The sequence below is a fragment of the Phyllobates terribilis genome, unplaced genomic scaffold (assembly GCF_046119375.1).
Source record: "Phyllobates terribilis strain yellow unplaced genomic scaffold, ASM4611937v1 Scaffold_5__5_contigs__length_657084704, whole genome shotgun sequence".
NCBI lineage: Eukaryota > Metazoa > Chordata > Amphibia > Anura > Dendrobatidae > Phyllobates > Phyllobates terribilis.
This window is the reverse complement of record NW_027362765.1, coordinates 635,491,588-635,518,178: the sequence shown is the minus strand read 5'-3', so window position 1 is coordinate 635,518,178 and position 26,591 is coordinate 635,491,588. Positions and strand designations below refer to the sequence as shown.

Here is a 26,591-nt window from a genome sequence, read left to right as displayed (position 1 = left end):
ATCAGCTAATCGTATTGGTGAGGACCGGGGAGCGCCGCTGCCTGGTCGGATACTTCCGTTGCGAGAAGCCGGGAGATGAGCGACTGCTCGCAGCAGAAGTATCTCGACCTGCAGCGCCGCTCCCCGGTCCTCCCTTGACACCCTAGCCGCTGATGTCCCCACAGTATCCGCATGGTGTTACAAAGATCTGGACATTTGTGTTAAAAATCGCTGATTGGTCGCTGGCGCTGCCCGCGACCAATCACCGATTTGGGTGCCAAATTTAAATATCGGCCGCAACCAATCACCAATCTTGGCTCCACATTTAAACACCGCTGTGCTGTGCCACATTTAAATAGCGTCCGCGACCAATCAGTACAGCGGTGTTTAAATGTGGAGCCAAGATGGGTGATTGGTCGCGGAGGATATTTAAATTTGGCGCCCAAATCGGTGATTGGTCGCGGGCAGCGCCAGCGACCAATCAGCGATTTTTAACACAAATGTCCGGACCTTTGTAACACCATGTGGATACTGTGGGGACATCAGCGGCTAGGATGTGAAGGGAGGACCGGGGAGCGGCGCTGACATCCAATTGGTCGCGGCCGCTATTTAAATGTGCCGCACAAATCGGTGATTGGTCGCCGTCTTGACCACGACCAATCACTGATCTTGCCGCCAAAGTTAAACATTACTGTGCTGATTGGTCGCGGACGCTGCCCGCGACCAATCACAGATTTGTGCGCCAAATTTAAATATAGGCCGCGACCAATCACCGATCTTGGATCCACATTTAAACAACGCTGTGCTGATTGGTCGCGGCCGATATTTAAATGTGGCGCCCAAATCGGTGATTGGTCGCGACCAATCACTGATCTTGCCGCCAAAGTTAAACACTACCGTGCTGATTGGTCGCGGACGCTGCCCGCGACCAATCACCGATTTGTGCGCCAAATTTAAATATCAGCCTCATGCACGTCACTGACAGCGTGGGAAAATTCTCCTGCACTCAGCGCTTCAGCGTGAGAATTCTCCCACGCTGTCAGTGACGTACATGAGGTGAGCTGAGTTCATTGGACATGAGCTCACCTCATGCACGTCACTGACAGCGTGGGAGAATTCTCACGCTGAAGCGCTGAGTGCAGGAGAATTTTCCCACGCTGTCAGTGACGTGCATGAGGTGAGCTGAGTTCATTGGACATGACCTCGGCTCATCTTTATGCCGTCACAGAGAGACACTGAGGAGCGCAAGCATGCCTGCGCTTCTCAGTGTCTGCGGGATGACAGGCTGGATGGCAGCTTTCTGCTGCGGTCCAGCCTGTCATCTCGATGTAGCAGAGCTGGAGCCATCGTGGGAACCATGGGAAGGTAAGGATGAGGTTGCTTTATTATTTTTCTTTTATTGCAGGAGATCGTTGGCTTCAGCTGGAATGGGCGTGATGGTAAGTATGGTTTAATTTAGAACAATAAAGAATTGTGTCTTTATTTCAATTAAAGGACTTTATTCTGGGTGTTTGTGTTTTTTTTTTTAACTTTGACTATGTGGTTAGTAATGGGGGTGTCTTATAGACGCCTCTCCATTACTAACCTGGGCTTGATGTCAGCTGGCATTATAAGCTGACATCAACCCCAGCCCTATTACCCCCTGCCACCGCATCAGGGCAGCGTGGAAGAGCGAGGCTAAGTGCCAGAATTGGCGCATCCTATGGATGCGCCATTTCTGGGGCGGCTGACGGCTGGTGTTTCTAGCCTGGGAGGGGGCCAATATTCATGGTACCCTTCCTGGGCTATTAATATCAGCCCCAAGCTGTCTGCTTAGCCTTTGCTAGCTATTAAAAAAGGGGGGACCCCACGTCATTTTTTTGGGGGGGTCCCCCATTTATATAGCTAGTAAAGGCTAGGTATTCAGCTGGGGGCTGATATTAGTAGCCTGGGAAGCTCCATGAGTATTACCCTCTTCCCAGGCTTCAAACATCTGCCCCAGCCGTCTGCTTAACCTCCGCTAGAGACTAAAATTAGGGGGAACCCCACGCCAATTTTTTTTTTAATAAATCCTTTATTTTAACACTAAATGACAAGTACAGTAAGCAACACTGTCACTGTACTTCTTATATATGTGACTGACATGTTTCTATCTATCTAATCTATGTGTGAAGCTCTATTCTTTCTGTTCTAAATTGTCGGGTACCGCTGCTGAATTGCCGGCCGGCTTTCTTAAAGAGACGGTGCATGAAAACACTATTATTTTTTTAAATAAATGCTTTACACTAAATGACAAGTACAGTAAGCAACACTGTCACTGTGCTTCTTATATGTGTGACTGACATGTTTCTATCTATCTAATCTATGTGTGATGCTCTATTCCTTCTTGTCTAAATTGTCGGGTACCGGTGTATGCCGCTGATGAATTGCCGGCCGGCTTTTTTAAAGAGAGCGTCTTCTGAGCAGTTTGTCAGCTTTTGGACACCTTTGAAGGTGTTTTCTATGTGTTTCTATGTGTTTTTGTTTGCCTGCCATTGGTTTTAACGGTGTTCGACGGTGTTCTAAGGTGTTCGACGAACAGTTCCTCGAACATCCCGGTGTTCGACGAACCGAACCCGAACACTACGGGGGTGGCTCAACACTAGTGTCTACGCCATTGCAGCTCGTGGTTTGCATTCAGATTCCTTGTCAGGCAGGTGATTCTCAGTTAAGAACATTTATGCCTCGCTTCACTCTCTGATAGCACAGCGTGCATACCACCCGTGTCATGTCATCAGAACATTGCCTGAAGAAATGCCATGCCAAGGAGCTCCTTTTGAGCTCGCTTTGGTGTGACCAGTTCGTAGCTGAGGTGGGCAGTAGCAGCCGATGTACTGGCTAGGGGCTGGCCGATTATTGTTTTGCACCCTGCTCCCTCTTTTGCTGTGCAGCTGGGACAGCATGACCACCACCTCTTCCTCCGAACTGAAGTGGCTGATGAATGACTTGGGGCTCGGACTGTTTGCCTGATTTGCAAGGGGGTGAGGTGGAAGACAGATGCCGATGGGCCGCAGGTGCAAACTGTGTGCTTTCAGCAGGGGACTGGGTGAGAGACAAAGAGAAGGAACTGGACCCTTTCTCAGCCATCCAATCTCAAACCGCCTCTACGCTTTCTGGCCTCACAATTCGTCTAGTGGTACCCAGGCCTGCGAAATTACGCAGCATGTCCTGTCGCCTGCGTGCACCGGATAAAGGGGTTTCATTTGGGCTCATAGCAGACAGAGATCGACCACATCCTTTCTCTCTCTTCAAAAGCTACACCACCACCACCAGTAGCACCACGGCCACGCCCCCTATTCGATGCTCTCTCATTCTTTGCACCCCATAGAAATGCAGAGTATTACACGGCCTGTATACATAGAGCGTGGCCAGCATATTATTACACTGCCTGTATGCAGAGTGCATACACAGAGCTTGTTTTTAGAGTACCCCTGTCACGCTGGAGCAAGGAAATGGCCATCGTGTGGTGCAAAAGAGGGAAAGCCAGGTAATGAATGCCCTGACTATGGTGAAAGGGGAGGGTTGAGACCCCTAACCGCTCATCTGAGACTGAACCCTGTGTTCCCTATTGTCCCTGAACAGGTACTCTCCCCTATGCCCCCCCTTCCCCTCGTCGCCATGGTGACCAGATGTTGTCATAAAGACATTCGGGTCACCAGGCACTTGCAAGTTAGATCATGTGCAGTGCATGATCTAACTAACTTGTCACTGCAGAGCTGACAGTTCTATTGCATTGCAATGTATTAGAACTGCGATCAGACTGCAGAAAGTGAAAGTCCTATAGAGCGACTAAGTAAAAAAGTTAAAAAAAAAAAAAAAAAATTAAAAATATTTTTTTTAAAATCACATAAAATTATATTGTACGCATGAATTAAATATTTTTAGGAAAAAAAAGTACACATTTGGTATTGCCGCGTCCAGAACGACCCAACCTATAACACTGTCCCACTAGTTAACCCTTTCAGTGAACACTGTAAAAAAATAAATAAATAAAACACGAGGCAAAAAATTATGCTTTTTCATCGTAAAGTGGAAAAAAACACGACAAAAAAGGCGAATGTAAATGAATAAAAATGGTATCGCTGTAATCGTACTTTATCAATTTTGCAACACGTGGAACGGCATAAACCCCCCCCCCCCCGATAAAACAATTCCTAAATTGTTGGTTTTTGTTCATTCTGCCTCCCTAAAATCAGAATAGAAAGCGGTCAAAAATGTCATGCGCTAAAAATGGTACCAATAAAAACATCAACTCGTCCCACAAAAAACAAGCAGTCCCATGACTCTGTTGGCAGAAATATGGAAAAATTGTAGCTCTCAAAATATGGCTATGCAAAAGCTAGGTTTTTAGTGTGTAACTGCAGCCAAACAAAAAAAAGATCTAAATCTGATATTGCTGTAATCGCACCGTTTAATCGCTTATACCGCACGAGGAACGGCGTAAAAAATAAATAAAACCAATTCTTCACCTGCTGTTGATTTGTTAATTTTGCCTCCCGAAGATTGCATTAAGGCTCAGCGCATATTTATCTTATGCTGAGTGCTTACACAGGGGTTTCCATGTAAGTCTCTAAAATACGTAATTCAGACGGAACCCCCGGTGGAAGATTCCCTATAATAGGCAGATGGGGACACTGTGGATGCTGTCTCACCTGTTATCCGCCGGTGTCCGTCTTTTTTTTAGGCGTGCTTAAAAGTGCCGTCAGCCACCGTTTTGTGCACCTCTGAAAAGGACATTCCTGACAGAGACCTGATAGAGTCCATAGTAACTCTGCTGTCTCATTATAGCTAATGGATCTCTCTGGGGTTTAAGCTGAATCACGGTCACTCAGAGATTTAGATGGAATCCCCAATGTAAGTTCTCAGCGTACAGCGCTGGATAAAAGTGATCCCAAATGTTATGTAAAATGTTCCTAACAAAAGCTTCAAATCAATCCACAAAAACCGCCACTCAGGTCCACCATCTATCAATGGAAATGCAGGGGGCTTCCACGTTATTGGTAGTACAAAGCCCCTGGAAAAGCAAAATGGCTCCTCACCCCCCAAAAGAAATAATGCAAATTCATCACTACCAAATTCAAATGCCCCTTCCTTTCTGAGCTCAAGTGTGCCAGGGCTATGTAGTCGGTAAGGGCCCGTCACACTTAGCGACGCTGCAGCGATCCCGACAACGATACGACCTGTCAGGGATCGTTGCTGCGTCGCTATGTGATCGCTGGTGAGCTGTCAAACAGGCAGGCTCACCAACGATCAGGGGAGCAGTGACATCGTGAAAAGAATCTTTCCACGATGTCCTGCTCCTGGTTACCAGCCTGCTGAAGCAGCAGCAGGCTGGTAACCATGATAAACAGTGGGTTACTAGGGGCACATGCGCACCTAGTAACCCGCTGTTTATCATGGTTACCACTCTGCTATGGTGAGCGGGAGGTTACCGCTCACCGTAGCAGAGTGGTAACCATGATAAACAGCGGGTTACTAACTGCACGTGCTCCCCTAGTAACCCGCTGTTTATCATGGTTACCAGCCTGATCGCTGCTCCCGCTGGTCACACACAGCGATGTGTGCTGACCAGCGGGAGGGCAACGACCAAAAAAAGGTCCAGGACATTCTGCAGCGATCAGCGACCTCACAGCAGGGGCCTCACAGCTGCAAAGTGTCACACATAGCGACATCGCTGGTGAGGTCGCTGTTGCGTCACCAAAACCTTGACTCAGCAGCGATCTCGCTAGCGATCTCGCTATGTGAGACGGGGGCTTAAGTCAAACCTCTGACACCTCAATTTCCCTGACTTCCGACTCCGCCTCCATCTCCACAGCCCTGCCTCATTACTGAGCAGGTACATAAAGTTCAGAAAAGCGTTATCTCAACTAAAGCTTAAATCCTTAGATTCGGAATAGAACAGATACCTATAGGATTTTGTAACTTTCCCAAATTTTTATGAAAACATTTACAGCACATCCTGCAATGAACTAGTGTACCCAATGTATTATATATTTTCGGAGTTGGTCCATTTTATTACAACTCCAACTTCCATCAAAATGGACACCGACTCCCACTCCACGACTGCGAGTCCACAGCCCTGCCTAAACCACATTTGGCGTCCACATGTCTGGCATTTCTGTAACGATGAGAGCCCTCCTAATTTATGGGTGCATGTCTCCAGAAGCATGAGCTGGGCCCAATGCATGCGCACTACAATGTACTGGTCACTACAGCGGCAGTTTGCAATTTTCTCTCAGCAACATCCACTGCTGCTTGTTTCTGGAAAACACCCATGGAGTCAAAATAGTCACTACACATGTAGATAAATTTCCAAAGGGGTATAATTTACAAAATGGGGACAAAATGGAGATTCTGCTCTTCTAGCACTTAGGGGCTCTGTGTATGGAGTCCGCAAACTATTCAATGAAAATCTGAGCTCCAGGAGGCAAATGGCGCTCCATCCCTCCCGAGTCTCACCGTATGGCTAAGAGTACTGTAAGCCACATTTGGAGTATTACTACATTCAGCAGAAATAGTATGACCATTTTTGGTGCCATTTTGACCAATGTCCCGGTGTGAAAATGTAAAATCTGGGGCTAAAACTAAATTTTGGTGGTAAAAATTTAATTATTTTTTTCTTCACTGCCGAATGATATAAAATTCTGTGACCCACCTGTGGTGTCAAGATGATGACTGCACCCCTTGATGAATTGATTGAGAGGTGTAGTTTGTAAAATGGGATCACTTATGTTTTAGGTTTTCTTACTTCCCTCCACGGTCGGAATGTTCATATTATTTCAGACAACTGTGCTATGGTGGTGTATATCAACCACCAGGGGTAAACCAGGTCTCATTCCCTAATGGAAGCGGTAAAAAATCTTATCCAACTGGCAGACCAACACTTTCTCTCCCTGACAGCATTACACATAAAGGGGATAGAGAATGACAGGGCAGACTTCCTATGTTGCAACAGACTGAGGCAGGGGGAATGGACCCTAAATTCCAGAGTTTTTCCAAAGATATTAGATGTGGGGGGGGGGTGCTTCCAGCAAGCAGAACAGAAGAATGGAGAGGTTCTGTTCCTTGAATCCAAGAGAGCCCTCATTCGGTAGACGCTCTTCAGATCCCTTGGAATTTCAGGATAGCATATGCATTTCCCTCGATCGTTATGATCCCAGCGGTTTTGAGAGAGACCAGGGAGGATCAGGCGAGGGTGATTCTGTTAGCCCTACTTTGTTCAAAAAGACCATGGTTTTCCTTGTTGAGTCTAATGTCCATGTCCGATCCCTGGATCTTACCAGAGATCCCGGACCTTTTCACTCAGGGTCCAATCTGTCTCTCTCAGGTGAAGGGTTTCCATCTAACAGCATAGAATTTGAAAGGGCACTGCTGAGGCAAAAAGGTTTTTCCCCAGGGTTAGTCTCCACCTTATTGAAGAGTAGAAAGCAAGTAACAACAAAAATGTATGGCAGAACTTGGAAAAAGTTTTTAGACTTTTCAGGAGAGAGATTAGGGGGGGAAGGTTCCAATTAAAACAATTTTAGAATGTCTCCAGAAAGGATTAGACCTAGGATTAACTATTAATACCCTTAAGGTTCAAATTTCAGCCCTGGGAGCATTATACAATTGTAATCTGTCAGGTAACAGGTGGATATCGAGACTCATCAGATCCTGCAACAGATCTAGACCCGTCCCCAATCCAAGAGCTCTTCCTTGGCACCTAATAATGGTTCTGGAGCCGTTAACCAAGGATCCGTTTGAACCATTACAATAATCATTGGTTAAATATCTTGCCCTGCAAACCATACATATTGGTAGCACTGACCTCATCCCGTAGGGTTGGCGACATTCAAGCCATATCAGTGGACCCTCCTTATACTTTGGTTTATGAAGATAGGCCGGATCTGGTCTTGACACAATCCCATTTCCCCAAGATAAATATGAGGTTCCATAGGAGTCAGGAGATCATTCTACCTTCCTTTTGTAATAATCCTAGAGAACCAGAGGAGGAAAAGTTTCATAGCCTAGATGTCAGAAGAACATTTTTAGAATATATGTCTGTCACCAGTCGGTGGGGAGAGAGCTAATCCTTGTTTGTAGCTTTTCAGGCCTACAGGAAAGAGTGTAAAGTACTATAGCGTGATGGATTAGGGAAGCTATTAGTTTAGCTTACTCCACAGTGATTTTCCAACCTCCTGGGCAGAAAAAGCAGAGAAGTATCCACTGACCAGATTTGTAAGGCTGCAAGCACTATAGACTGGATCTATCCTCCTCTGCTGACCTAACCTTTGGTAGAAGGGTGCTGCAAGCGGTGGTCCCTCCCGAAGGTGATTTTGTTTCTCTATAAATCTCTGAAGTGTGCTGTCATGGGTGAAAGGAAAATATCAAGGTTACTTACCCGTAGATGTTTTTTCCAGAGCCCTTGACAGCACCCGTACGTCCCCCCCCCTCCTCTTCTCACTGAGTTGGTGTTCACTATAGAAATTAATTAGTGTTTGGTGAAGTGTTGATTTAGTGTTGGTTGTATAAATAATTATTTGGAGGTCCTCTCATGCTCTGTGACCCAACTGAGGTACTGCCCTTTTATTTCAGTAGGTTTCCTGTCCTTGGTGGACGGATCCCTCTCTCAGGTGTGCTGTCATGGGCTCTGGAAAAACAAATTTGGGAGGAAAATGGGGGTGCGTCTTATAATCTTAAGTTGGCTTACCGGGGAGGGTAGATGGGTGGAGTGGGGTTACAGGATGCAGGGTCGTTGGTGCAGAAGTGGGGTAATGCTGCAGACCCAGGGCTGGCAGGTGGGATGACCTCGCGGGCCCTGGGCTTTCATAAAATATTAGCGGTGAGCGGAGTCCCCTTCCTATTGATTTTCCTTGCAGTGAGCTTCGGGAAAATTGGCGCCAGAGGGGGCGCATGGGCAGATTGAGATCTGGGGAACCGAGATAATCAGTGAGCCAAGATTATAAATGACATTATTTTGTTTTATCCTGATGAAGAAGTTTGTATACTTCAAATCGCACTGACAAATAAAAACCACATTCATACTTTCTTGGTATTCTATCTGATGTTGGACTGTTGGCAGCTCGGGATCACATCCACTTTTCCTACAAATTTGCTATAGAGTCCTTACATGGACATTGAATATTTTTATTCAGCTTTATATTACTTATTGCTAATGCTGGGTTTGGGCTTGGTGATATTGGCCACGGCACAGGTTGTGCAGCACAAAATCACTGTAAGCTTCTTCGACCCCCTAGGGTATCGTGACAAGCAGGTTGCAAAAATTCAAAACTTGTCACAGTACCGCAAGGGTCATAATGTGGACCCTACTCACTTGCATCATGCTACAATGTAGCCACGGCATAGGTCAAACTGCCAAACTTTGTTCTATGTTGTGACCAAAACATTGTGCAGCCCTAACATAGAATAGACTGTGTTGTGTTTTGGCTAAAAAAATGTACATCTACTATGGACATGGATACACACAAACACAAACATTGAGGTGATTAGTGCTGCACTGCCACAGATGAGGGCACACAGGATCATTGCTCTGTAACACTTCCAATGCTGGAGTGATAACAGAAATCAGTGCTGGGCAGACTCAAAATAGCCAATATGTATGTAGTGGATGGGCAGTGGGCATTGCTGGAGAATTAGGCAGGTGCTAGCTCTGGATTTGAGGTTCACAAAAATGCATAGTAAGGCTATGTGCGCACGTTCAGGATTTTAATGCAGAAATTTCTTATGGTTTCTGCATCTCCTGCCTGGAAAAACGCTGCAGAAAAGACACGCGTTGTGCTGCGATTTTGTACATCAATTAATGCCTTTTGGAGCTAAATAAAGATATTTGAAAAAAAGAAACGTGGGGCATCACTTTAATCCTTTGATTACCTTTGGACCTGGGGTGAATACATTGTTTCATTTAAATGATTAAAGAATGTATCTGTTATGTTTCAAATAAAGTGTTTCTCTGAGTGTGTGTTTATTTAACTCTTTACTTTAGTTTACTTAGGGTTAGTAATGAAAAGGTCTGATTGACACCTTTTCATCACCAAACAAAAGGGCTAGGTGTAAGATAATCCCATAAAGCCAATCTCATTAGCATTCCCATTCATGTAATTTCTGGGGCAGGGGAGAGCTGCTGTATTTAGCCCAGGAAGGTGCCATTAGACAAAAATGTTCCCTGGCTATTAATAGCAGTTCACAGCTTGTAACGGGTCTGGGAGGCGGAACCTCTGAGATACTATACAAGGGGGCGGTCCTTGTAAGGGAGCGGTGGCGACCAGGCAGGCAGTCACAGCAGGTGACCGGGACAGTCTCTAGAAGAACGGGCAGGAGGTCACGGCAAGTGACCGGGGCAGTCTCTGGATGAACGGGCAGATGGTCACGGCAAGTGACCGGGGCAGTCTCTGGGTGAATGGGCAGATGGTCACGGCAAGTGACCGGGGCAGTCTCTGGGTAAAGGGTTGGTACGACCTGTGGCGGCTGATGGTAGACGTGAGCTCCCAGGTGAGCAGGCGAGAGTCTCTGGATAAACGGGTGGTCACAGCATGTGACGGCGGAGCCTCCAGGAAGACCAACAGACAGGCGGCAGATGAGCGCTCCCAGGTGAGCGGGCAGAAGTCTCTGGACAGGCGGGTGGTCACAGCACGTGACGGCAGAGCCTCCAGGTAGGCTAGCAGACAGGCAGCAGATGAGCGCTCCCAGGTGAGCGGGCAGGAGTCACTGGACAGGCAGGTGGTCACAGCACGTGACGGCAGAGCCTCCAGGTAGGCTAGCAGGCAGGTAGCAGATGTGCGCTCCCAGGTGAGCGGGCAAGCTGGTCCATAGACAGACTGACAAGAGTTGGAAGGCAGACCGTCGGACCTCAGGCAAGCAGGCAGGTAGTTGATGTGCGCTCCCAGGTGAGCGGGCAAGCTGGTCCTTAGACAGACTGACAGGAGTAGTAAGGCAGACCGTCGGACCTCAGGCTAGCAGGCAGGTAGCAGAATATCAGGCAGGAATAAGACAGCAAGCTGGCAGGAATCTGGCAGGTATCTGGCAGGTAACTGGCAACGGGACCTGAGGGCTGAAGCAGAGTAGTGAACAGTGCAACAACATTGCTCGGGCACCTCCATTTTGGAGGAGGTGCCTTATATATGGTGAAGTCCTCCGGCCATTGGCCGGGGACTCCTTAGGATGGCGCGCGCGGCCCCTTTAAGAGGGAGGGAAAGCGCGCGCGCCCTAACCACAGTGGCCGGGAAGGAGCGCGCGCTGCCAGCAGAGCGGGAGGAGGACGCCGGGCACGGAGCAGAGAGGTGAGGGGAACAGCGTCCCTGCCTAGCAGAGGGCAGGGACGCCGGCGCTACAGTACCCCCCCCTTTAGGCCCCCCCTTTTTTAGGCCAGACAGAAATTTAGCAAGGATGAGCGGGGCATGGATGTTCTCCCGGGGCTCCCACGTTCTCTCCTCAGGACCAAACCCCTTCCAATCTACTAGAAAAAAGGTCTTTCCTCTTACCCTTTTGGTGGCAAGAATGTTCTCTACCTCAAACTCGTCCTCAGCAGAAACCGGAGCAGGAGGCGTACCTGTAGACTTGGAAAAAGAGTTAAGTACCACAGGTTTGAGGAGAGATACATGGAAGGAGTTAGGGATCCGTAAGTTGGCCGGGAGTTTCAATTTATAGGCCACCGGGTTGATCTGACTGATGACCTCCAGAGGACCGATGAACCGAGGCCCTAACTTGTAAGAAGGTATCTTGAGTCGGACATATTTAGATGAGAGCCAGACTTTAACTCCAGGATGAAATTGTGGAGGATCCAGGCGTTTTTTGTCAGCGTGTCTTTTCATCCGTTCGGACGACTGAAGGAGTGCGGATCGGGTACTCTCCCAAATGGAGGAAAATTTGCTAACGAGAGATTCCGCAGCCAGGTTGTCCACAGAGGTGGAGACAGGAAAAGGAATCCGAGGATGCTGACCGAAGACTACAAAAAACGGGGATTTGGAGGAGGGTTCGCTCTCGTGATTGTTATAAGAGAACTCGGCCCATGGTAGGAGATCCACCCAGTCTGAATGATGGGCATTAACGAAGTGCCGGAGGTAACTGGTCAGGTTCTGATTGATCCGCTCCACTTGACCATTGGACTGTGGGTGGTAAGCGGAAGAGAAGTCCAGGGTGACGTCTAGCAGTTTACAAGTGGCTCTCCAGAAGCGTGAGGTGAACTGTACCCCACGATCCGACACGATGTGGAGGGGCAGGCCATGAAGACGAAAGATGTGACGAATAAAGTCTTTAGCTAGCTCGGGTGCAGACGGGAGGCCTGGCAGGGGAACGAAATGAGCCATCTTGGAGAAGCGGTCAGCGACCACCCAAATGACCGTACAACCGGCAGAGACTGGGAGGTCAGTTATAAAGTCCATTGCTATATGCTGCCAGGGGGCAGCAGGTACAGAAAGCGGAAGGAGGCGACCGGCTGGCAGATGTCTCGGAACCTTGTTGCGGGCGCAGGACACACAGGCAGAAACAAAGTCTATTACGTCCTTGTGCAGGGTAGGCCACCAGTAGTGCCGGGTAATAAGCTGGAGGGTCTTTTTCTGACCGGCGTGGCCAGCCAGTTTAGACGAGTGACCCCAGTGAAGGATCTTCTCCCGATCAGGTACTGATACGAACGTCTTTCCGGGAGGGAGACGATTTAGACTCACGGGAGCCACCTGCATTACTCTGGCGGGATCGATGATGTGTTTCGGATCTTCCTCGAGATCAGACACCAGAAAGGATCGAGACAAGGCGTCCGCCTTGACGTTTTTGTCAGCCGGGCGAAAATGAAGAACAAAATCAAAGCGAGCAAAAAACAAGGACCACCGGGCTTGGCGCGGGTTAAGTCTCTGGGCATGCTGGAGGTAAGCCAAGTTCTTGTGGTCAGTGTAAATTATTACCGGGTGAAGAGCCCCCTCGAGCAGGTAACGCCACTCCTCCAATGCCAGTTTGATGGCCAATAACTCTCGGTCTCCTATGGAATAATTGTGCTCTGAGGAGGAGAAGAGTTTAGAGAAGAAGCCGCAAGTTACCATCCTCCCGGAAGATGATTTTTGAGTAAGTACCGCTCCGGCTCCAGAGAAGGAGGCGTCAACTTCCAGGAAGAACTGCTTGTTGCCGTCCGGGCGATGCAGCACCGGGGCGGAAGAGAAGGCCTGTTTTAAGGAAAGAAAGGCCTCCTCTGCTTCGGGCGGCCACTCTTTGGGATTAGTACCCTTACGGGTGAGCGCGGAAATTGGGGCAGTCCGGGAAGAGAAGTGCGGTATGAAGAGGCGGTAGTAGTTGGCGAAGCCCAGGAACCGCTGAATGGCCTTCAACCCCTCCGGTCGAGGCCATTTCTCGATGGCAGACAGTTTCTCTGGATCCATTCGTAGGCCGGTCTGAGAAATAATGTAGCCCAAAAACGGAAGCGAGGTCTGCTCAAAGAGGCACTTCTCGTATTTAGCGAAGAGGTGATTCTGCCTGAGCCTGAGCAGGACCTGACGAACGTCCCTCCGGTGAGTCTGGAGATCCGGAGAGAAGACCAAGATGTCGTCCAGGTACACCACTACGCAGGAGTAGAGAAGGTCCCGGAAGATGTCATTGACCAACTCTTGAAAGATGGCAGGAGCGTTACAGAGACCAAAGGGCATTACCAGATATTCATAGTGGCCGTCCCGGGTGTTGAATGCCGTCTTCCATTCATCCCCCTGACGGATACGAACCAGGTTGTACGCCCCACGGAGGTCCAGTTTGGTGAAGATTCTAGCCCCCCTCAGACGATCAAATAACTCCGGAATGAGCGGAAGGGGGTACTTATTCTTCACCGTGATCTGGTTAAGGCCTCTATAGTCTATACAGGGACGGAGAGAGCCGTCCTTCTTTTTGGCGAAACAGAAGCCTGCTCCCGCCGGGGAGGTAGATTTCCGGATGAATCCCCTGGCCAGATTCTCCTCAATATATTCGGACATCGACCGGGTCTCAGCAGCGGATAATGGATAAATACGCCCACGGGGAGGAGTAGTACCAGGTAACAGGTCGATAGGGCAGTCGTATGGTCTATGAGGGGGTAGTGTCTCTGCCTCCTTTTTATTAAAGACAGCATAAGACCAATAAGGAATCGGAAGTCCAGGTAGATTAGCTGGGGTAGGAGAAGGACGGACGGGATGGACGGGAACCAGACAGGTCTTATGGCAGTCCTGTCCCCAGCGAAGGACTTCTCCGGTCTGCCAGTCAAGCACGGGTGCATGTCTCTGGAGCCAAGGTAGACCTAGCAAGAGGGCGTGAGAGAGTCCAGGCAGAACATGAAAGGAGATACTCTCAGAATGCAGCATTCCCACCTGCAGAGTAATGGATTCGGTGATGAGTTGGATGGGGCGTGGTAAGAGACCCCCATCCACGGCAGCAACAGACAAGGGTACAGCCAGAGGTTTGGTGGGGATGCGGTATTTCTCTACCAGGGACTGTGAAATAAGATTCCCGGCTGCTCCAGAGTCAAGTTGGGCTAGTTCGAAATAACGGTTCTCCCCGCAGACAATTGAGACTGACAGCAGCAGAGATGGAGAGGATTTATTCTTGTCTAGGTCGACCTCTCTGAGCGAACCTAGACACAGGCGTTTCCCGACCTCTCCGGGCAGGCACGGATCCGGTGCTCCTTACTGCCACAGTAGAAGCAGCTCCCCTCGGCACGGCGTAAGTCCTGACGGGTTTTGACCATCTTGGTCTGGTCGACCTGCATAGGCTCAGGAGAGTGTACCTGGGGAGAGACGGATTTCTGAAAAGTAGGAGCTAGACGTGGAAACCTCCTCTCACGGGTGACCTCTTTGGCACGCTCCTGGAACCGTAGGTCAATCCGGGTGGCAAGAGTTATTAGGTCATCGAGAGTGGTAGGAATGTCCCGACCGGCAAGTTCATCTTTAATACGGCCGGACAGACCCTCCCAGAAGACGGATACCAGAGCGTCGTTATCCCAGGCCAGCTCCGAGGCAAGGGTACGGAACCGTATGGCATATTGGCCCACGGTGAGACTTCCCTGACGGATTCGTAGCAGTGATGATGCGGATGAGGTCTTCCGTCCGGGTTCGTCGAAGACTTTCCGGAAAGCCATGAGAAAGGCAGGCAAGTCGGACACCAGGGGGTCTCCTCTCTCCCATAGAGGATTTAGCCAGGCCAGGGCCTCCCCGGTGAGATGGGACATGATGAAGGCAATTTTGGCCCGGTCGGAGTTAAACTGGTGGGACAGGAGTTCAAAGTGCAGGGTGCACTGATTTATGAAGCCCCGAGCCTGGGCGGAGTCGCCTCCGAAGCGAGGAGGTGCAGAAAGCCGGGGTCCGGGGTAGGATACCATGGTATTAGTGGACAGCGGAGCTGCCGGATTGCGAGTCATGGCACTGGCGGAGGTTGCTGGCGGAGCAGTCAGAGTGTCCAGGCGAGAATTGACATTCCGCAGGTGACCCGGGATGGACTCCTGTTGGGACCTCTGACGGGACAGTTCATGACACAGGTCCGAGAGCGAGGGAGCTTGGGTGCCACCGGGTTCCATGGCCCGAGCAAACTGTAACGGGTCTGGGAGGCGGAACCTCTGAGCTACTATACAAGGGGGCAGTCCTTGTAAGGGAGCGGGTGGCGACCAGGCAGGCAGTCACAGCAGGTGACCGGGACAGTCTCTAGAAGAACGGGCAGGAGGTCACGGCAAGTGACCGGGGCAGTCTCTGGATGAACGGGCAGATGGTCACGGCAAGTGACCGGGGCAGTCTCTGGGTGAACGGACAGATGGTCACGGCAAGTGACCGGGGCAGTCTCTGGGTAAAGGGTTGGTACGACCTGTGGCGGCTGATGGTAGACGTGAGCTTCCAGGTGAGCAGGCGAGAGTCTCTGGATAAACGGGTGGTCACAGCATGTGACGGCGGAGCCTCCAGGAAGACCAACAGACAGGCGGCAGATGAGCGCTCCCAGGTGAGCGGGCAGAAGTCTCTGGACAGGCGGGTGGTCACAGCACGTGACGGCAGAGCCTCCAGGTAGGCTAGCAGACAGGCAGCAGATGAGCGCTCCCAGGTGAGCGGGCAGGAGTCACTGGACAGGCAGGTGGTCACAGCACGTGACGGCAGAGCCTCCAGGTAGGCTAGCAGGCAGGTAGCAGATGTGCGCTCCCAGGTGAGCGGGCAAGCTGGTCCATAGACATACTGACAAGAGTTGGAAGGCAGACCGTCGGACCTCAGGCAAGCAGGCAGGTAGTTGATGTGCGCTCCCAGGTGAGCGGGCAAGCTGGTCCTTAGACAGACTGACAGGAGTAGTAAGGCAGACCGTCGGACCTCAGGCTAGCAGGCAGGTAGCAGAATATCAGGCAGGAATAAGACAGCAAGCTGGCAGGAATCTGGCAGGTATCTGGCAGGTAACTGGCAACGGGACCTGAGGGCTGAAGCAGAGTAGTGAACAGTGCAACAACATTGCTCGGGCACCTCCATTTTGGAGGAGGTGCCTTATATATGGTGAAGTCCTCCGGCCATTGGCCGGGGACTCCTTAGGACGGCGCGCGCGGCCCCTTTAAGAGGGAGGGAGAGCGCGCGCGCCCTAAGCACAGTGGCCGGGAAGGAGCGTGCGCTGCCAGCAGAGCGGGAGGAGGACGCCGGGCACGGAGCAGAGAGGTGAGGGGAACAGCGTCCCTGCCTAGCAGAGGGCAGGGACGCCGGCGCTACACAGCTGTTTATTCCACTACGTCCCCACGATCAGCAACCAGCAGTGCTATGGACGCAGCGTATTTTAACTGCATCCAAACGCTGTGTTTTAATGCTGCACTTTTGTTGTCAATGCATGCAGATCCACCGCATATAATGACATTTCAATTGATCAAAATCTGCGGCTTAGACTGGTGTCTCCACTACAGAAATTGATATGCTGTGGGTGAGTTTTGGTACGTGCACAGGATCAGGAGCTGCTGCGGGTTTGAAGCTGCTTATTTATGCAGCATCAAACCCGCAGCGGCCAGCTGTTACAGCATAGTGGGTGGGATTTCTAGAAATCCCATGTCCACTATGTGTGTATCTGAGGCTGCGGATCACCCTTGGACACTGACATGCGGCGCGTCTTTCAGGACTGCAGCATGTCAAATTCTCTTACGGAGTCGCTAGTCTCAGCAACAGAAATTTGACCACTAGAATGTATTGAATGTGGTAAATCTGCATAGTTAAGTGAACACATCTGAATTTACCTGCGTTCAATTAGAACGCAGCATTTTGGACACAGCAAAAATATGCTGTGTCCAAAGCGTTGCTACGTCCTGATCATGGGCAAATAGCCTAAAATTCAAAAAAATGTTGTGGGCTCCTGCGTCATTTTTATAACCAGTAGAGGGAAAGCCGACCGCTGGGAGCTGATATTAGTAGCTGGGGAAGGGGCCATTAGCCAAAAATGTTCCCTGGCTATTAATAACAGCCCACAGTTGTTTGCTTAGCCTTTACTGGCTAGATTACAGGGGGACTCCAAAAAAAATTGACTTAGGGTCCCCCTATAAAATCTAACCAGAAAAGGCTAAACAGACAGCTGCGGTCTGATATTAAAAGCCAGGGAAGGGGCCATGGATATTAGCCCCCTCTTCGGCTAATAATATCAGCTCTCGGCCGCCCCAGAAATGGCGCATCCATAAGATGTGCCAAATCTGGCGCTTAGCTTCCGCTCTTCCCACAGCCGTGTAACGGTGGCGAGTAGGCTAATAAGGTTGGGGTTCATGTCAGCCTTGTATTGGCGGCTGATATGAAGCCAAGATTGTTAATGGAGAGGCGTCTATAAGACACCCCCATTACTAACTGTGTGGTAAAGTTTTTGATGGTTTTTCAATAAAGACAGGGCCAGATAAAGTCTTTTATTTAAATAAAATGCCACACGGTTTTAATAATCTATTTAAGAATAGAAAACACTGTATACTCACCTAATGCCAAATCCCTCCTCTTTTGTAAAAAAACAAAAATAAAAAACAACCATACCCCTCACCTGTCCACCGTCATGACGTAATCCCAGTGTCCCACGGTGATCCGGGTCACTTCACCAGCAGCCAGATCAATCACGCACTATACACTGACAGGAGTGTAAGCACTCCTGTCAGTGTACATTCTGCACTGCTGGGGCTGAGTTCAACTGAGTTAATTAGCGATGTACACTGCTGGGAGCGATCGTGCTCCCGTCAGTCTACCGACGGGGGACATCGGGAGGACGCCGGACAGGTGAGAATAAGGTGTTTTTTATTTTAATATAGATTTTTACTTTTTTTTTTTTTTTTAAACACCGCTCACAGACTCCGGCTTGGCTGAGAAGACTACTTCTCCCCTCAGCCGCGCCTGCTCCCGCTGTTATCAGTGGGAGCGGTGGTCAGATGATGGGAGGAGTAGTCTTTCCCGGCCCGGGTACCATTATTTGTGCGTTTTTGCGGCGTATTTGACTCATTGACTTGAATTGATTCAGTCAAATATGCAGCAAACATCCACAGCAAATCCACAAATATTTTATACCTGTGTTTTTGCTGCATATTTGACTGACTCAATTCAAGTCTATGGGTGAAAAACGCTGCAGAAACGCACAAAGAATTGACATGCTGCAGATTTAAACGCAATGACAATCCTGTCAGGAAAATTCCTGATCATGTGCACAGCACTTCAGGATTGTCATTGCATTAACTTGCACACGGATTACCTAGCGTTGTTGGTGCATTTCCGCATGGAAAAAACGCAGCGAAAACACATCAAGCGCACAGTGTGCACATGGCCTAAGCTGCCTAATTTGGAAGAGCAGCATGTACACAAACTGGATGCAGGAAATTAAGTAAAATTCAGGAGGAATGAAAGGTAGAAACATGTAAAATGTATAGAGGTGTCTAATATTGCCATGCAGGAAAGATTAGCTTAAACAAATTTGTATTTCGGGGGCTGTCAACTTCTTTAAGGCCTCCGTACACATTAGACTAAAGCCGGCCAAAATTGGCTGGCTCGGCCTCCAGTCTAAGGCTGCGTGCCCACGTTGCGGATTACAAGCGTTTTTGATGCGGAATTTCCGCAGCGGAAACGCTTGTAAAACGCTTGGTAATCCGCATCCCATGGTCCCCAATGAGAATCCGCAAGTCCTATGCCCATGCTGCGGATTTTTCCGCAGCGTTTATGCTGCGTTCAGAAATCTGCAGCATGTCCATTAATTTTGCGTTTCCGCAAGCGGAGTTGCCTTATTCAATGCATTAAAAACGCAAGGCAATTCCGCATGTGGAAAACGCGCGATAAACGCTTGCGGAATTCCACATGCGTTTTTCCGGGAGAGGACTTGCAGAAATGAAGCAGAAATTTTCTGCTTCATTTCTGCAACGTGGGCACATAGCCTAAAGTGTATGGAGACCTTCTGACTTCTTGAAAGATATTTCACATCAGATTTCCTATGGCTGTTTTTTTTTTGCTCTGGAAGATGAGGTTCCATCAAAAGAGCTCCATGATTCATAAAATATTTAAATCAATAATACATAATGTTAAATACATCTCAATTAATGAACGATGGGATATATAGATCAATGCATGTACATTCTCTTCACCAAGCTAAGTGCAATGTAAACTAAAGTGCATAATATCCAGGCAAACCAAAAAATTATAATTCTGTTCAGGTGGACTCCAAGTCCTGCTCAACAGCTAGTATTGACTGAGTCCGATGAGTTTTGTACTGGCCCCCGGAAAATACAGATTCTCCTGGAAATCCGAAATTAATGGTGTAATTGACCTTGAACTGGCTTGGTCTGTTTTTATGGTATACAAGTTTCCTCCTGGCTCTAGTGATAATTATAATTGTTGTATTTTAAAATGTAACTTTATTATACAGCAATATAGGCCGATCATTATTTTTTTTTTAAATGAACCACTTTCTTTCATGTACTGTACTGTATTGTTTCACTCTTATTATGTACTTTGTCCTTTGTCCTTTCTCAGAGGATCGTTACCCACCTAGAGAAACATGGAGATGGAAAGGTCATTTACACTGATTGCATCGGGAATGGAAACATCAACCAGGTGGGAAGTGTTTGTTTCTTTTGTCTTAAGGTTATCTGAAGGGCAAGGAGGTTATATAGTTACATAGGTTGAAAAAAGACCTAGGTCCATCAAGTTCAACCTACCTCCACCAATCATACATTTTGTCACTAGTTTAACTATAACCCACATTGTTATGTGTATCATGGAAATCACCCAGCCGCAGGTGGTGGAACCCTTCTCTACGCCATAGATGCCAGCCGTGAAATCAGTGAGGAGAGCAGGGCTGTGTGTCATTACATGTCTCGCTCAGAAAAATCAAGGTTTTTTTTGTCTTTTTACTCTGCGTGACAGTTCCTGCTTATTGTTGGTCAACGCCATGCAGTAAAAAAAATATATGACCCCAGAGTCTAATCTCTGCTAACACCCATTTTGGCTCAATATAAATTACAGACATGGACAAAATTGTTGGTACCCTTCTATTAAAGTAAGAAAAACCCATGAATGCCACCATACCCTGTGCATAACTACTGCTCAGGGTATGATCTTTTCCTTCTTTAGGTATTGGGCCGCAGCCCCACTATCAGTATTTGGTCAGTATTCGGTCAGTATTTTTCTCAGGAGTGGCAGCCAAAACCAGGTGAGGAACAATCAGAGAAAAGGTATGATAGAAACAAGTCACCAATTCTGCATTTATCACCAACTCCTGGTTTTGTCTCCCACTCCTGAGAAAAAATACTGACCGAATACTGACCAAATACTGATGGTGGGGCTGTGGCCTTATGGTAATTATAGCAGCAAGTGTTTGGGTGTTTTAAGGGCGCTCCATTAAGGGCTTCGTTGAAGAGTTTGGTTAGATAGGGAAGAAGCATAGTACTGCATGTTTCGCAATAAAAGGTGGAAAACCCATCTGGACCTGGGGATTTATATTTTTGGGGCAGATGGAAGCACCTCGTGTATTTCTTTCTCCAAAATAGGAGAACATAAGGATGCTATTTGTGTTTCAGAAATTTTTGGTAGAGGGATATCTTTTAAAAAGGCCTTTATTTTATCTCTTTTGTCTTTAACAGGTTCTGAGAGTTGGGTGTCTAAATTATACAGATTCTCAAAACATTTTTGAACTCTAATGCAATTTCTTCTGTTTTAAAGATTGTGGTAGTATTATAGTCTTTCAATCTAGAACTAAAAGACTTTGCCTTCCTTTGTTTGATTTGCGTGATCATGCATTTTGTAGGTCTGTCTCCATGTGCTTAGTATTTATATTTGGAAAGAGGTAGCTTTTTGCTGATTGCAAGTTTAGCAAGTTTAGTAGGTTACATAATTTTGTTCTTAATTCACTTAAAAGGGAATTGTGAGATAGCAGGTGTTTTTTTATGCATTTTTTCAATATTTTGAATTTTGTTTAGTAATTCTTTCTGTTCCCTATCCTCTTCTTTTTTGATGTGTGCGGCTAGTGCAATAAATTCTTCCCTTATATATGACTTATGTGCTTCCCATAAAGTTTGTCATTACGAGTTATGAGGGGCTGAGTAGTGTGTAAAGTCTTTTAGTAGTAGGGTTTGCAAGTCTCCAAATATCTGTTAAGCATATGTTATGAAGCTTGTATCTGATTTTAGCAAGGGCTTTCTGTGAAAATATCGACTTTTTTGAAGATGTATCTAAAGAAGGTTTCAGAGCCACATTAAAATTTCCTCCAAGTATCAATATGCCCTCCATAAAATCTTGTAATATATCCAATGTTTCAATTAACCAATCTATCTGATGATTATTATTTGGTGCATATATATTTCCAATTGTTATAGGATTGGAGCCCAGTAACACTTTAATAAAAATGTATCTTCCATTGTCATCTTTCAATTGATCCAGTAAGGTAAATGGGACTTGGTTGTTTATGCCTATACTGACCCCTCTAGAGTTGCCTGACTGGGAACAGGAAGGGCTGTGGAACCATTTAGAGTACTGCGATTTAGGAAGTGACGGGATATGGCCCAGTCTAAAATGTGTCTCCTGTATTAGACAGAAAACGATTTTCTCCTTTTTGAAGTATTTGATGATTTGTCCTCCTTTCGAAGGGGCGTCAATAACCCTTATGTTGTAGGATAGTATTATAAACTTGGCCATACTCATTATTTTGAGATATAATGTTATCTTGGACCCTCGCTCTACCTATATTTTGATGGTGTACCGAGGTTTGGGTTCTTAGTGAAGAGAAGTATGTCGTGAACATCACCTGGTACCTGTTTATCCAATGTGGAGATCTGAAGGCACAAATCTGTGACGCTTGACCGGACGACTGGGTAGCACAGAATGGAAGGGAAGTGTGGGGGAACAAGTAACAGAGAAAAAGAGCAACAAGGGTTAGTTCAATAGATACACTAAGCATATTGATACGAACTAAAGCTATAAGCTTCAGAGAGATTATCACAACCCCATAAAAGGTGAGCATCATTAGAATATGGTAACTATACCAGTAACATTGGAATTCTGTTTAGTATGAATAGATTGCAATCTTACAACATCAGCAACGAACAGTTGAGCTCTGTATGACAATGAGGACTGCATAGACTTGAACATAAGCACCTATATGATTCAGTCAAAATTCCTTCCCTACGTAACTTGAAGAGAATGGTAACCAAAGATTAGCAGGAAGCAAACCTAGCCAAAAAGAACAGGCATCAGTCCGGTATCAGATGTTTGTGTGTGAGTTCCCCATTTTTTTTCCTTTGTTTGCCTCAACAGCCAGTCATGGCAGATTCAAACACCGAGGGTGGGGGCACTGAGAGAAGAGATGAAGATCCTAGTCTTCAATGAGGAGATATGAAAGGTCCATAAGTGCCAATGCTTCGTTGAAATCATTTTTAGACTGAATAATCAGTTTCTTTCCTTCAAACAAAAAGATGCCAAATGGGAACATTCACGAGTACAAGATTTTTTTCTTGCGTAGAGCATCTGTTAAAGGCTTTAAAATTCTCCTTTTTTGTAGAGTTTGAGGAGAGATATCCTGATATATGGAGATTTGGGCATTTTCCAAGGTTGTGTGTTCTAATCCTCTTGATCTTTTGAGAATATCTTCCTTGACTTTATATTTGAGAAGATGACAGATTATATCTCTTGGGGGTTCAGATGGTTTGGGCTTCTTCCTCAATGCTCTGTGGATTATATTATAATTTCTTCTTGATATTTTTCACCTAATAACAGGATGAAGAGATTTTTGATTGTGGTAGGGATTTAATTCTGGCAGAACAGATTTAGGGAGGCGTCTGATGCGTAGATTGTTACGAGGTCCTCTGTTCTCTTGGTCCTCTAGAGCTTCAAAAGCGGTGTTCAAATATTGTTGACCTTTTTGAAGTCCTTCTGAGGCCACCACCGAGAAATCACATAACGAGTCTTGAGTTGTTTCTACTGATTCGACTCTTGCTCCCAGTTAGTTAATTTCTCGTCTTACATCTTTAATTTCTTTCATAAGTGGATCTAATGCATTAGAAAGGGCCTCTTGAATAAAAGAACGGGAGACCTGCAGAGAATCTAATGTAGAGCCTTCATTATCGCTGCCTTGATCCTTTTTGGAGAAAGATGGGCTCTTGTTAGTCGCAGAGTGTGAAACATTTGCTTTTTTGACAAATCTCTCCTTTTGTGTTTAAGTTTGTATTTGTTTCTCTGGTGGGGCCACCCCCTATATTAACCATTCTGATGAGATTTCTGTTTGCTGGAGTGTCACATTAGATAGCGTTCCATATTGCTGTTGTATATGCTCACATATGGTGAAAGTTCTGTATTATTGTTAAAGAAGCTCATATATCAGTGATTCAACCTAAATAACTCCAAAGTAGTTAAAGGAACTTCCCTATAATTCATCACAACCTATAGAAATTGGAAGTAAAAAAAAACAATATAATAGAAACATGTCAATCTTCATTACCAAATAACATTAAAACCAATTAAAAATGGGGAATACTATCAGACAAAATCCACAAACAGGCTAAACCAAACTGCTCCACTAAGGGGAGAACAAGCTCCATTCCTTAATAGAAAGTAAGTCGATTCTCATAGACCAAAGTAGGTATAAAATGTGGTGAGCATGTGCCCAAATCTGATACAATTTCTAAGGCCTCAGTGGCTTAGTGTGTGCAAACACATGACTATTCATCCCTACATCACTGCATTGTCAAATATTCCGTATCATATAATGGCCAGGCAGTATCTGCAACGGAAGGTATTTACAAAAAGTCTTAGGGGCCCCGGGGGGATACATTGGGGGATGGGGGTAATATAAATGTTTTAATGTTATTTAGTAATAAAGATTGACATGTTTCTATTATATTCACATATCATTGAGTAGTATAATTAAGGGATTATGTGGTATACAGCAGCCGAATAAAAATTTTGTAAGATTATGGTGTGTTTTTCTCTCTCGGCCACAAGATGTCGCTAAAGTTCCAGTTGTCATATGATGTACAATTCTCTTGAGAAATATGGAATGTAATAGTCTATTGAGTACTTCTTTGATTTATTTTGAATAAAGTACTATAGTGATGTTAATGAATGTTGTTAACTATTAATACCTGCTTAATGTGAATAAGGAGCAGATCTTGTCTTAAGAACAGAGGCCTTATAGGAGATCCGTTGGGGAATAAAGGGAGAGAAGGGGGAGTATATTGTTATCTCCCTAGAAAGTCTTATTTGTGTCCCTTATCTTTTGTGTCCCTTGAGCCAGACAGTGTCTGTAAGTATATTTTTAAACTGGGGGCAGTCCAGGTACGATTGTAATATAATAGCCTCCCCTTGGGGTTTTACAGCTGCCCCACTGTGAGCTCCCCCATGCATATCACAACTGAAGCAAGATGGCGTAATTACAGGCACCTCAGGCCTCAGTCTCCGGCACTCACCCAGCGCGTGAGAACGTAGATCTCAGGTCCCGGACTCTCTTGTCTCCGGTCCGCCTCGTCTGACGTCAGCAGCACTAGAGCAGGGAGCAAGGCGGCTGCAGGAACCGGCCACCACAGCACAAGGAACCGGGATAGGCGAGTGTCCCAATGGGCTCAATGTCTGGTGCTTCCAATGCCGAAGCCCTCGGTGTCCCCCTGCTCTGGATATGAACCCTGGTAAGATCAGGTCCGTCCAGTGGGTTTCTCCAGGGGGCTGCGGACTTGGCGTGTGGCGGTCTAGGATAGGTCGAGGCTTCAGGCTGTCTGGTAGGCTTCAGACCACTTCAGCAACGTAGCGACTCCGACTCACTTTTATAAACACCTATACAGGTGTATAGGGTGGCGGATGGAGGTTAAAAGCCTTTGTATTTGAAGGATTATAAGCTGCTGGACAGGGAGCTCACTCCTTCAGTTGCCCCCTAAAACTTTTTTTATTTCTAATAAAGAAATGTTTAAAAACTGGTCTTGATGTAAAGTAAGCATGTGGCAAATGTTGTTAATTATTTTTAGTGTTTCGACTAACTGTTTTAAGGGCATAAAAATTCAACGTTCGAAAATTACAAATTTTTCCAAATTTTCATAAAATGTCCAATTTTTCATAAATAAACTTGGCTAGGTATTTGCATTGGCAGTTACCAATTTACTTTGCATAAGGAATTGCAATGTTGGGATATTTGGAAGCAATGGCGCTTCGTTCAGTAACTCCTGTGTTCAACTTTTCTTCAGCATCGTTTAAAAATGTTTTATCTCATGAATCAATTGTTTTATATGTTATGCATTTTTAAGCCTATTGCTGTATTTTATTCTTTTGAACATTTAGGTTGTCCCTGCTATTATGGAACGAATTGGAAATAATCCTCGATTCAACAGAGCAGAGGTGAGGTTTTAGACCGACGTGTAGAAGTAGTCTTTTGTCATGACAGTATGTCCACTTCCTTTGGGGCGGGGATTTGATTTTTACACTTATTTGTCCTTGTGAAAGCCTTTGAGAAATATTTCCCTATATGAAAAAATGTTGCAGTGAAAGCAATCCATTAATCCAACACTACATTCTGCCAGCGCCTTTCCTCCAGTCACCACAAGTGTTATTTAGAAGGTTGGAATCAGTTTTTCCATACCTACATTAAACATGTCAGTACGTTCTTGCTTCTAGTGTCTTTTGAGAACCCTCACAGCTCATCACATTAACATATATAAAAAATGTACTATTTTAAAATAACTTGAAAATGTAAAAGGAAATTGAAAGTATTAAAACAGATCTGTGAGTGTAATATGCTCCTAAATTTGAGGTCAGCATATTCCAGCTAAGCCTACTTACTTTTATTAACCAGGACGGCCCCTGGCCAGAGACTGACTAGCATGCATGTTCTTAATACCAGAGATCCCAGTAGGTGGTGTTGGCTCACAATCATTTCATAACTCTTTGCTCTAACACAGCTTACTGCTCTACACGTTTCACTATATAATCTAAAACCTAATAAAGCCTACAAAAGCGTGTAAATATAAACCCATGTGAGTTGCCCCCTCAATAGAATTAATCATACATTTGAATGGAGTGTACAACACCTATATACTGTATGTAAATAAGTACTATAATGAAAACCAATTGGGGGGTGTTGTTTGAGCAAAATAAAAGTTTGGATTGGTAAAAAACAATGGACTTAGTTCTAGGTACCTACCGCACCCCCTGGGTCCAGCACAATTTGCT

General features: G+C 46.4%; 1 protein-coding gene across 2 annotated transcripts in view; it reads left to right on the top strand.

Moving 5' to 3' along the window:
• Positions 1-26,591, top strand: part of LOC141273800 (mitochondrial ribosome-associated GTPase 1-like) — a 334,821-nt gene that overhangs the window by 119,698 nt on the left and 188,532 nt on the right. For both annotated transcript variants that reach the window (XM_073686165.1, XM_073686166.1), the window contains exons 4-5: positions 19,920-20,000; positions 25,704-25,760. In XM_073686165.1, the coding sequence (XP_073542266.1) occupies positions 19,920-20,000; positions 25,704-25,760 (138 nt within the window). The remainder of the gene's footprint in view (positions 1-19,919; positions 20,001-25,703; positions 25,761-26,591) is intronic.